Raw genomic sequence first — 12,987 nt, forward strand, 5'->3', positions numbered from 1 at the left:
ATTTGAGGAGAATGGAGTATAGGGAGAGTGGAGACTGAAAGGGTATAAATAGGGGGTATGGAAGTCAGTGTTTGAAGATAAGGCCAGAATGAGCAAGGGAAGAGAGAGAGTGATCAATATAATTCCTGAGTTTCTATGTATGGTGATGTTTGATGGAATATACAAGTGATTACCTACTAATGTAAATAAGGTAAAAATAACAACAAAAGAACAACCAATGTTCATTTGAAACATGGAAAATGCAGAGAATGAGTGTTCTCTGGTTTAGAAAGAATGGCCTCCTTTATGATCTTTATCTGTTCATGTAGTTGTTCATCCATTCACTAAACATTCATGGAGCATAGCTCTGTGTCAGGAACTGGGCTGAACACTAGATTTACAAGACAGCTACAGGGCATGCCCTTTGACATCAAGGTGCTCCCGGGGGGAGAGACAAACGTATAAATGAATAAATACAATCACATGTAACAGGAGTCTGTATGTGTAATAAAGGAACACAAAAGAGAGGTAGTAATTATACCCAGGCAGCAACTAAGGAAGTGGTGATACTTGAATTACTGTATTCTTTCAACCAGAACGCTCAGCTGCTTTCATTTTACAGGTCAAAAAATAGAACTGGACGAAGTATATGGTACTGAGAGCCCTAAGCCACAAGCTGGATGGTGTGTCCCATGGCAAATTTTTCAGCCTTATGAATGTCACAGTGGTCACCAATGGTATTACTCAAATAGAATATTGCTGCTAGCTGGTATAAATTAAGTTTTCAATGTTACATCAATGAGAATAATCACTACCATTAACTTGCTGAACCTTGTAATATTGAAGAGTTTGTGGAATATATCATATATTTCAATATTCAGCATTTTTCAAGTCTTTTTTTCTTTTTTAATGTAGTCTTTAATCAGAAAGCAGCAAAGAACCCCCTTAACCTATTCATATTCAGCAAATATTTATTGTATACTATGTGCTAGGTACTGAGGCATGTCACAAAGGTATGTCACAATAGGAATAGAGGGCAAAAGAAAAATCTGGATAAAGGGTTAAGGGATTACAGAAGAGGTTGCAATTAATTCTTCCAGAAATGGATCAGATTTAGGGTTTGAAATAGAAATAGAAATACACATAGGGGAAGATAAGGAGAACGATGATCATTTCAAGTTCAGCATGTGCAAAGACACAGAGATGGAGAAGAGAACATCAATATTTCAGGGATGACCAAAAGTTCTAAGATGGTACATAAAATGCTCCATAATCTGGCTTCTGTGCATCGCCCACATTAAATCTTGCTACTTCTTGCCTCATATATTGTGTTTATCTTCTATGCCCTTGCCTGTGTGATCTACTCTATTTATATCTTTCACTCTTTAATTCCTGTGGTTATGTCTTTATATGTTTCATCTCTACTCAACTATGTACTCCTTGGGGACAAGCCCATATCTTACTCATCTTTGTATCCCAGCACTTAACAGAATCCTTAACATAAGGCAGGCATTCTGTAAGTGCCTATGGAATTCATTCATTCATTCATCTATTCATTAACAAATTTAACATAGTAACTTTTTGTTGTTGTTGTCAGTGGTTGATGCTTAGTTCACAGTGTTGAACAACCACAGGGGAAAAACAAACAAACAAAAAACAAAACAAAACATGTAATCTAAGTAAGAAACAGCAGGAGATGAGACTGGGAAGTAGAATAAACTGTGAAAGGCCTGGCATGTTACCTTAAAGAAGTTAAAGTTAATTCTTAGGTAATTTACACTAAGGGTTTATTCACAGTGAAGAGCTAATCATATTTGATATAGAAACATAGATATTTTATAGACTAGACCTTTAGAGAGGGCAGACTGGTGGCTAATAACTAATGTTGAAGTAGGAATTTAAGTCAGAATTTGAAGAGTGTAGAGAGCTGCAAAATGATGTACAGGTAAAGGAAACATTAATTACAGAAGAGGCAGATCTTGTGAAAAAAATATCTGAGTGAAGAATTTTTTTGGGTTTAGTAAAAACTGAGCTGGTAATAAAAAGGAACCAATTTGACGAAGATCAAGCAGAAGTGTCTGGATTGGAAATAAAAAGTAATAAGGGACCACAATGACAGAGAGAATAATGAAATGAGAAGAACACTTGAGAAAGAGGAACCAATAATCATCAGCAGAAAGGAAGGGGTGTAGTAAAGCAAAAGAGAGAGAGATGAGATGAGTAGCTTTGGCTGTTTACCAGCACAGAAGTGATAGAAGCCAAGGAGAGCTGGAAAACTGAAAGAACAAATATGAAATAAGAAAAGACTGGATTTTATAAGTAGTGAGTGAAAATATTTTCTTAAGAGCTACCAGAGTTCTCTCTCTCTCTCTCTCTCTCTCTCTCTCTCTCTCTCTCTCTCTCTCTCTCTTTTAGGAAAGCTACTTTGAATGTGGAATATGAGAATCTGAAAGAAAGGCTTGGCAGGAGCAAAACAAAGACCACTGATGTTCTTCATAAAAAGTATATGAGAAGACCTCCTCCAACATGGTTGACTAAACTTCCTTCCTTTATAAACTCATAGACATCCTGGGTAAAATATAATTATTCTTATATAAAATATATACCAAGCTCAATAACAAAAACAACAAGCAGGAAAATCTTAGTGCCAGAAACAAATTGAAAATTTGAAGAGCAGAAACTGATGCCATGGCATCCCTCCAACATTTTATACTTGGCTATAGGGCTTAAGAGCCAGTGGCCGGGTTTTAACACTCAAGCAGAAGGCCTTGAGCTTCAGTGAGGCAGAGGAGCTAGAACTGGGCCGTTAGGTAAAACCTGGAGCCTTAAAAGAACTGCCAGTCATTGGGACTGGAAAAACTCCACCAGTGTACTAGTCTGGGAAAGAAGCAAAAAAGTTTGTTCTTTGCCTGGAGCTTTGGATGGGGGAAAAAAACAAACCTGTGAGAAATCAAAACCTGAGGCTTGCAACCAACATAAATTTACAATATCTGCATAACTGAGGAACCACAAACAAATAATCATTTACCAAGCCTCCAGGATCTTTATGAGCCATAGAACTCTGGCAGAAGCAAGTACATAACTGTTCTGAAGGGACTCTTTCACAACTTGGCATAAAAGACTCTCATAAACAACCCCATCCCTGGAAAGCACCACAGGAGGAAATAAATCACCATGAGTAAGAGTCAGCAAATGTTGTAAACAGTAAAGTTAGGAACGCAAAAGCTGGAAATAATAGAAGTTCCCGAAAGAGAAAAATAAAGACATTTATCTTGATTAAAGAGGCAAAATAATAGAAATAATGAAAAGATAGGTGGATTTCACAAAGAACCAAACAAAACATGTAATGTTGAAAACATATTATCATTGAAATGAAAATGAATGGGCCTAACCAGATCCCATAGGTGAATGAATATAATCACCTCTTTTTCTGTTTCTCCTTTTAAATGATGCTCAGCTTCACTTCTTTTTTTTTTTAATTTCTTTACAAGTTTGTCAGACAGGTTATACTCAGTGTATTCAGAATGTGCTGCTACTCAATACAATTTTACAATATGTACTTCCTGTAATTATGAATTCATCCCATTGAACCCAAAATTTATCTATCAACAAAATGAATCAACCTTTTCTTATTTCTCTAGTGGAGTCCTATTTTTTCTTCTGTCCTAAGTCCTAGGGAGAGAGGATTCACCCAGGTTCCTAGAAGAGCTACTTTAGGACTCCAAAATTAGAAAAGTGATCCATGAATAGAGGGCCCTTCCCAATGCCCCAAAAGAGGAAAAAACCAAATCTTTTTACTGTTTCCCACTTTATGACTTTAATGATATCCTTGCTGGTGCTGCTGCCATGCACATAAGGACTAAGACTCCATTAGCCTGCCAGAGTCGAAACTTTCAAAAGTTTTTGATCCATGGTGATAAAACAAGAACAATGCTCTATTTATACTACATCTACCCTACAGTCTATTTTTACTTCCAGTCCTTACCTCTCCAAAGTAAGGGGAGGGATATCAGTGGCTTTGTGCCTTGGTCTTCTCCACTTCCCTGTGATCTCAGGAGGCAGAGTTGTAAGTCAGCCACTTGTGATTTCTCCAGGTCCATCTGTACTAACAGTTCCTTGGTGTTTTCGGCATGCACTAAAACTGATATAGATCTCTCCCTTTATAGGCAATTTTCATTTTAATAAATGCTTTTAGTGGGAGTAGTTAGATGTATATATTTTTATAACGACCCAGAAGTCTTTATCCAGCAAAAAGTGAATTTGCATGTTTTCATCCATGTATCTTAAATATATCACTTAGTTATTAATCTATTAAATAAGTCCAAAATATGTCTTAACATGTATTTTCACCCCAAAGAAAGGTTTGTTTCACAACTTAATAAAATCCACATTAGAGTTTGTTGGCAAATTAAAATTCTTTATCCAGTGATGAAGGGGACATGGCTAAAAATAAATTATATTAAAATTAAATAGAATCAATACAAGTGAACAGCTGTGGCGTGTAGGGGATGCAGGAATCAAGGTAGACAAAGGTAAGTGCTTAACTGACTGGATGTTAGGCCTGTGATGATTGACATTCCGGGAGGGGATGGGGATGAGACATGAGAGTAAATAAACGGATTCTTAAACAAAAAACCCCACCTAATTTACTCTCTTAGGTAGAGAAAGAATTTCAGAACATCGGCCCGTTCTTGGTAGTGTAAGACTGGTGTCCGATACCGCAAACCTATTCCCGGGCCAAGAACGAAACCTTAGACCGGGCCTAAAATACCAGACTGCCGGCACCTTCTTTCTATGCATAACCTAGGTTAGCACCACAGTGCTCTTTGAGGCTAAGCTCTTAACTCAAAATACGAACGTGGAAAGAACAATACACACTGATAAACAGGATCTGTTACTAGCACTGGATTCCGCACTTGAAGAGTACTATAAAATATTTAAGAGTACGCACTCTGGAACAAATCCCAGCTTCTCCACTTACTACTTGCAATAAGTTGCCTCCCCTTTGTGACTCAGTTTGCTCATGTGTAAAATAAGAACAGTATTGCGGATTTCAAAGTGTTGCTACGAGGATTTTTAAAAGCCCTAGAAACCCACAGTGGCACCCAGCACTCAGGAAACATTAGCTGTTGTAGGTGTTCCCTCCAAAATCCTCTCAAATGTTAGTTCTGCCATTGCTGATGATTATACATCTTTTCAGTATAAAGAGAGGAACACCTAATTTGTCCAGCACGTACCACCCGCCCCACACAATTTCTCCTCTGGTCCGCACAGCTCTTGGCAGCTAGTGTACCCGTCCGATCCCGACGGGGACACTTGAGATGAAATGGCCCGCCAGGAGTCGAAGCCGGCGAGAGGGGAGCCAGAGTCCTCAGAAGGCCGGCGCTCCCTTAACCCCACAAAGGTTCAGATTCCATTTCTTAGGAATCTAAGCCAACCCAAGGAGATGCTGAAGCTTCCAGCCTCCCTGCCTCCGTCACTCGGACCCAACAGCAAAACGCACCACTGAGGCCCGACAGGCCCACGAGAAGGCGGGGACTCCAGGACGCGGCCCGCAGCGTGACGGGACCTGAGGCGGGGGGAGGCCGGCGAAGCGCTAGGACCCGAGGCTGAGGTGCCGGGCTGTCCGAAGTGTGCCGGATGCGGATCTCAACATATGCCACCGGCCCCTTTAGTCCTCAGGACCGAGCCATCGCATCCCCGAAGCTGCCATTGTCGTGACCCTTTGTCCTATCTCCCTGACACTTTCTTTGTTCGATGGGAGGGAAAAATGGAACCCTGTATGTCAGGCATCTCCTAGGCAGCAGCCAATGAACTAGGCAGTAGAGGTGGGGTCCTTCGCTCGCGCCGAAATTCAAAGGTATAAATATTTCCGGCCTTATGCAGAGCCGAGAGCGAGTGTTGTAGCTGCGATGGTGGGGTTTGCTTCGTAGTGCCCGAAGCCGGGCAAGGTGGCCCGCTCTCCGCCCTTGTAACTAAGAAGAGCTTTTGGGGGACCTCAAGCCTAGGTGGCCGGACACAGCGGTGAGGCGGGTGCGTGCGCGCGGCCGGTTGGGCCTAGCCCGGCAATCCTGGCGGGAGATGGGGACAGGGGACGGGGCGGGGGGCAGGGGATAGTAGCAAGAAGGGAAGGAACCCACACTAAAATTAGTCCTAAAGGGTTCCTGGCAGAATGGCTAGTTCCTATTCAGCCTCGGAGGGCGAGGAAGTGTTGACAGTAAGGCCTGGAGAGGCGAAGGAACAGCCTGAGTGAAAGCAAGAGGCTGGAGAATGGTATTCGTGTGTTTATTAAATAGTTACTGACACCACCCCTAATCTTCCCCAACCCCCCCGCACGCCCTCAACTCAGGTGCTATTTGGGCATACAGCGGTGGACGTAGGCGAAGATCTTTCAGGAACTTACTTTATGATAGGTTGGATAGACGATAAATAAGGACTGTTTAGTGTCAGCTCTGAGTTCAAAGAAGGAAAATAGAGTAAGGGAATGGGTAGAGGTGCTCTTTTATATAGGGAAGTCAGGAAGGATTGCAGTTAAGGTGACATTTGGGCAACAACATGAGTGTAGTAAAGGAGAGTGAGCCATGCCAGTATCCGGGAGAAGGACATTATGGGCAAAGGGAATAGGATGTGAAATAAAAAGTAGACCGTTAGCCGGAGTATTATAACGGCGGAAGTTAAGCTGGGAAAGTAGTTGAATTAATGGTTTAAATAACTCCCACTCACTCTTGTATGTTTTTAAGTTGGAGAAAGATAGCTTTACATCAGAGAAAGGAGCTTGGCATGGCAAGTAGCTGTTTTATTTTTATTGAGCTGTCGTTCTTATGTTTTAGTCTTTTAAATCCACTGTGATTCCAGGTTTACATTCCACTTACGTGTTATTATTTCTGTTTTGTGCAGAACTGTTTTGCGGCCTGTTTGATTCCTAGCAAAGGTTTACCTGTCCGAGTCAATAGTGAAAATGCATATTAAGTCAATTATTCTTGAGGGATTCAAGTCCTATGCTCAAAGGACTGAAGTCAATGGTTTTGACCCCCTCTTCAATGCTATCACTGGTTTAAATGGCAGTGGGAAATCCAACATATTGGACTCCATCTGCTTTTTGCTGGGCATCTCCAACCTGTCTCAGGTAAGGTGTAAACTACCTGAGGGACGTGAATTTAAGTTTGGGGAACCTAAAGGGAATTCTTAGTGAAGTTGGAAACTTGCCAATATTTACATTTTTTACTTTATGTGAATTACACCTCACTGCAGTCTTTTAAAGGTAGCTATTATTCAGGTGAGAAAATAGAAACTTAAATGGGTTGCCTAAGGTTCATCTTCTTACCACATTTGGAGCAACACTCAAACTCAGGCATTCTTACCTTAAGGCAGTCTCATTCCAGAGTCTGTACCCTCCCCCCACTATAATGCCTTTTCAGGATCTACTCAAGGGAATGGATGAATAATGAAATTCTTAGATACTGTCTACCCTTAAAGCTTTTGAATGAATTTTTATTAAGAAATGAATAGAAAACAGTTCAATTCATGGTTGGGAAAGTCCTCTGGAAAAAGGCATTCATTTCAGGTTGACCCTTTTCCTTGCCTGTGAATGTAACTGCCTCTCCTTGGGGACTTGATGGATAATACTATATGGGTGGTTTTCCAACAGCAGGAAACCTTCTTAGTGCCGTTTTGTGCAATACGGGGTTTTGTAACTGATAAACTTTTCTTTTAGGTTCGGGCTTCTAATTTACAAGATTTAGTTTACAAAAATGGGCAGGCCGGTATTACCAAAGCCTCAGTCTCAATCACCTTTGACAATTCTGACAAAAAACAAAGTCCTTTAGGATTTGAGGCCCATGATGAAATTACAGTGACAAGGCAGGTGAGTGGCTACTAAATATTTGGATACCTAAGAACTTGCATGGCTGATTTTTTTGTGTGCGTGCTATGACTGCTGGAGAAAGTTTATGAGCAAAATTGATGCATCAAATACTGACTAGATTCCTTAAGAATATCTTCCTTATGTTAAAATTTTGATCATGCAAATTTTACCCTTTACCAAGAGGATTTGAAAGGGATCTAAGAAATCATCTGTTAGCATAAGAACTCCACTATGCTTAAATCTTGAACCATACGTGAATCCTGTATGCTGGAACACTTAACGGTACTTGGGTTCATGCTATCTTCTTAGGTAACTCCTTCTGCTTTTGGACATGTCTAATTAGAAAATTTTTCCAATAAACTGAGCCAAAGTGCTGTCTTCAAGTTTTACACATTAATCCTTGTTCTCTTGAGAGCACCAAAAGCAAATCTGATTTATTCCATATTTCAATATTTAAGTGTTCTGTAAGTCTAAATATTCTAGGCTACATCTGTCTAGGTCTTTCAATTGATGTTTGTTTCTAGTTCCTTCCCTTGTCTGATCACATTGAATATGATTTTCTCCAGTTCTTTGTTTTTTTTTTCATTATTATTATTATTATTATTATTATTATTTAATGTAAGGCACTTCAAATTCCATACCAGAATTGGTCTAGTTAAGTAAGGATTAAGCACAATTGTCAATTCTTTCACTTTAGGTACTCCTGTTTTCTTAATATGATACTGGAGAGTTCACAATACCTTATGAATTTGTATCTGACTTACTTAAAATCTCACTAATTCTTTTCATGTGTGCTATTAGCCAAGTTACTGCCATTTCTGTACGTAAGCAGGGTTTTTGAAACTAATGCATTTGTCCCTTAAAATCTTTTTTCTTATAGTCAGACAATGTTTTCAGTTTATCTAAGTTTCATTTTTAAAAATACTAACTCCCATTTACTCCCCATCTTAGCATATGTAACTTACAGATTTCCCTCTCTATTTTAATGAAAGCCTCTGCTAAAAAACAAAGCAAGCAAACATTGACTAGGTTCTGTGTCGCTGAGCATCCATCAAATAATCACCCTTTAGGAATTTTCCATAAGTCTGCTACTAATCTACCTAAAAATCTCTGTCCTCATGTGGTCCATATGCCTGTATCCACCAAAATTTTGTTACAAAGACTTTGTCAAATTATTTATGGGTATATTAAGTCTGTTCAGATATATTAATATATGATTTATTAGTCTGATAATCATGTCTGGAAAAGAAATGAATTAACATTTATTCAATATTAAGTGCTTGATGTATACTGGGCATTCTTGAATGCACTGGAAAATACAGACAGAAAGGATGAGAAACAGATCTTGGCTCTAATGAACTCAAAATATGAGTAAGAGTCAGACTCAATAAGTGACAATGGAAGTGCTATAGTAGCGTGTAAACAAGCTGGTGTCTGATATAAGTTGCCCTTAATAAAGCTCTGTGATTACTTGTGCAAGTATTCACAACTCGTGTCTTAATCCCTTTTAGTATCTTGTCAAGGACTGATATCGAACTGCTGGTTTTTAGTTTTAGTATCTGATTTCTCTTCTTTGGGAATGGAAAGGTGGAGAAAAGGGGGTTAACCTGAGTGGAAAAATTGCAGAAAGAAGGTGATCAGGGATAGAAAATAGTTTTGCACATACTTGGAAACTAAGCTAGAGGTGACCTTTAGAGACTCGGTCCGATGCAGGGACCTTAGGAGACTGCAAAGTTGCATAACTAGTTAGTAAAAGTTTTTAAATTGGAAGCCAATTGTCCTGACTGAATCTCGTATCCTTTTTGACCATGTCACACTTCTTCTACTGTTTGTTTACTCAGGATGGGGTTTGCTGTTAGTTGAACAGAACAAATGTTAAGATAATGTATTTGGGAATTTTATCACCTCAGCTCAAGATATGTGTATTTATTTATATCTTTTTAAATACTTTCTTTTTTAGGTGGTTATTGGTGGCAGAAATAAATATTTAATTAATGGAGTAAATGCAAACAATACCAGAGTACAGGACCTGTTTTGTTCTGTTGGCCTTAATGTTAACAACCCTCACTTTCTCATCATGCAGGTAATTTTGTTTGTGATCCTTGTGACATCTTTTTGACATCTTTTATTTTTTAAGTTATAGTAGGTGAAGGGCTTCTTTTTGGATTTCCCATGTTTTTATGTGCTCTGATGGTGTTTGGGCACCTGTTAAATGTGGATTAAGTTATTTGTACTGATGTATTCTAACATGTTGTATACATTTGAATTTTAAAGAACATTGAGAAGTAATTTTCCTTGACTTTTACTTTGTTACTAGAAGAATATGTACTCAGTGTAAAAAATTTTTTTAAATATTTTCGTAGTATATTCTTTTAAAGTATTCGATTAAAGTATTGCGTTATTTCAGATATAAACTTTAAATAATTTTCTTCTTTAAAGACTTATTCAAATGAAAAATAACAATGGCTAATGTTATCTTTCCCTTACTTTATCTCACTTGACCCATCCAGCTGTACTTTGAGAAAGTCACAGCAAGGACATTGGCAGGATCCTGATGGGACCAAAATAAAATAATTTTCCCTACATCACAGCCTCAAAGCTGGAAATTTACACTTCAAATGAAACTAAATTTTCAGTAATATGATTTTCTGCAAGTTGAGTAGCAGTTTTTTTGAGAGGGTTTATTTGCCTTTTTTGGTAATGAATTTGATGATTTTCTTGCCTTGAAAGAAGACATTTTACTATTCTGTTTGAGTCTAGAAGTATGCAGTTTATTTCTAGAAATGATCTTGGAGGACTATCAAAAAAAAAAGGTCAAGAAATGTTCAATAATTATGCTAAAAAGTACTGATACACCTATCTGTTTTAGAATTGGAGACTTCTACATCATTAGTATTAACTAGTACAGAAATATGGTCTGAGTTAGTGTTGTAGTATTTAGTAACTCTTGTTATTTGTATCACTGGTAAGAAAGCGAAGAGCAAAATTCTAGAATTATGAGATGCCTTCAGTCTCAAATAAGAGAGACATCTTTTCATGTAGATAGAAGAAAGAACTACCAAAATATTGGTATATTAGGATACAATAGGTTCAGCGTAGATAAACATGTATATCTTTTGGTTACCCTTCCTATAATTTGTTATCATTATAGTAAGTTTGTCATTTATTTTCAGGGCCGAATCACAAAAGTACTGAATATGAAACCTCCAGAGGTAAGAGTACTACTTAGTTTCAGTAGAAATAGTAATAATAGATACTGTTTTAATCTTCTAAGTAATCAATTTTTTTAACATAATTGCTTCCTTATTGAAATTCTTGGAAACATTTATATAAGAATGAGTAGTAAAGAAAGAGGGTTTTTTGTTTGTTTTGTTTTGTTTTTTTAATATTTGACATTGTACCCAATATTTTTTATTTTTGTTTTGTAACAGAACCCTTCTGAGCCTTAATTTTATCATCCATAAATTGGAGTCAATAATGCTAGCTAGCTTCAGGTCTGTTCTGAGGATTAAATGAGAATATGTAAGAAAAAGCATAAGACATTGTTAAGCAGATTTTTAAAATTTTTTTAAATTTAAATATAATTGACATAGTTTCAGGTGTACAAAATAATTCAGTATATTTATATATGAATATTGTAAAATGATCACAATAAATCTAGTTAACATCACCACACAGTTCCAAAGGTTTTTTTCTCGTGATAAAAACTTTTAAGATTTACTCTTAACAATTTTCAAATGTAAAATACAGTATTAGCTATAGTCGCTATGCTATACATTATATTTGCATGACTTAATTATTTCATTTTATAACTGGAAGTTTATACCTTTTGACTACAGATTTCACCTACCTCCAAACCCCCTCCTCTGGCAACCACTAGTCTGTTCTCTTTATGAGTCTGGTTTTGTTTTCTTTTTGAGAAAAAATGTCAGTGAGATTACACGATATTTGTCTTTCACTGTCTGATTTATTTTGTTTAGTATAATGCCCTCAAGGTCCATCCATGTTGTCGCAAATGGCAGGACTTCCTTCTTTTTTTATGGCTGAATTATATTCTTTCATATATATACAGGCATACCTCAGAGATGTTGCGGGTTTGGTTCCAGACCACCGCAATAAAGTGAATCATAATTTTTTTGCCTGTGGAAGGTCTTGCCTTCATTTTGTAAAACACACAACATCTCTGAAGTGCAATACAGCAAAGCGCAGTGAAATGAGGTGTGCCTGTATACCACATTTTCATTATGTATTTATCCATCAGTGGACACTTAGATTGTTCACATGTCTTGGCTATTGTAAATAATGATGCAAGTGAACATGGGGCTGCGGATAGTTTTTCAAGTTAGTGTCTGTTTCCTTTGGATAAATGTCCAGAAATAGAATTGCTGGATTATATGGTAGTTCTGTTTTTAATATTTTGAGGAACCTCCAAACTAGGGGCAGCACCAATTTACATTCCCAACCAACAGTGCACGAGGGTTTCCTTTTCTCCACATCCTGGCCAATACGTGCTATTTATTGTCTTTTTGATAATAGCCAAACAGGTGTGAGATATCTGATTGTGGTTATGGTTTGCACTTTCCTGATGACTAGTGATGTTGAGCACCTTTTCACATGAAAAGTACCTGTTGGCCATCTGTATGTCTTCTGTAGGAAAATGTCTGTTCCCATCCTCTGCACATTTTTTAAATTGGATTCTTTGTTTGTTTTTTTCTATTGAGTTCTTTATGGTTTACAAATATTTTCTCCCATTCTGTAGGATTGTCTTTTCATTGTTTTGATGGTTTCTTTTGCTGTGCAGAAGATTTTTTAATTTTATGTAGTTTCACTTGTTGATTTTTGCTTTTGTTGTGTTTGCTTTTAGTGTCAAATCAAAAAAACATCATGATGGATGTCAAGAAGCTTATTGCCTGTGTTTTCTATTAGAAGTTTTATGTGCCCAATATTAAAGGAAATTATGATTGTATAAAGCAGCCTTTCTCAACCAGTGATTCTTGTTAGTTAAACCCTTACAGAAAAAGATTTGAATGAAATTAATTCATTACATACAATGGATTTCTTAGGGCATTAAGTCTTAATTTTCTCTTGGAGCCCCCTCGAGAAGAGTTGATATGAAAGAATGAATCTTTTGCAGAGAACTTAGT

The 12,987-nt window shown here is 37.6% G+C and overlaps 1 protein-coding gene across 2 annotated transcripts in view; it reads left to right on the top strand.

The window, feature by feature from the left end:
• The first annotated feature begins 5,850 nt into the window (after positions 1 to 5,850).
• Positions 5,851 to 12,987, top strand: part of SMC2 (structural maintenance of chromosomes 2) — a 51,834-nt gene continuing 44,697 nt past the window's right edge. The window contains exons 1-5 of one of the 2 annotated variants that reach the window (XM_033123699.1): positions 5,851 to 6,012; positions 6,877 to 7,105; positions 7,694 to 7,843; positions 9,804 to 9,926; positions 11,017 to 11,055. In XM_033123699.1, coding sequence (XP_032979590.1) covers positions 6,938 to 7,105; positions 7,694 to 7,843; positions 9,804 to 9,926; positions 11,017 to 11,055 — 480 coding nt within the window. In that variant the 5' untranslated portion in view covers positions 5,851 to 6,012; positions 6,877 to 6,937. The remainder of the gene's footprint in view (positions 6,013 to 6,876; positions 7,106 to 7,693; positions 7,844 to 9,803; positions 9,927 to 11,016; positions 11,056 to 12,987) is intronic. The other variant, XM_033123700.1, reaches the window with a different exon arrangement.

The sequence above is a fragment of the Rhinolophus ferrumequinum genome, chromosome 12 (genome assembly GCF_004115265.2).
Source record: "Rhinolophus ferrumequinum isolate MPI-CBG mRhiFer1 chromosome 12, mRhiFer1_v1.p, whole genome shotgun sequence".
Taxonomy (NCBI): domain Eukaryota; kingdom Metazoa; phylum Chordata; class Mammalia; order Chiroptera; family Rhinolophidae; genus Rhinolophus; species Rhinolophus ferrumequinum.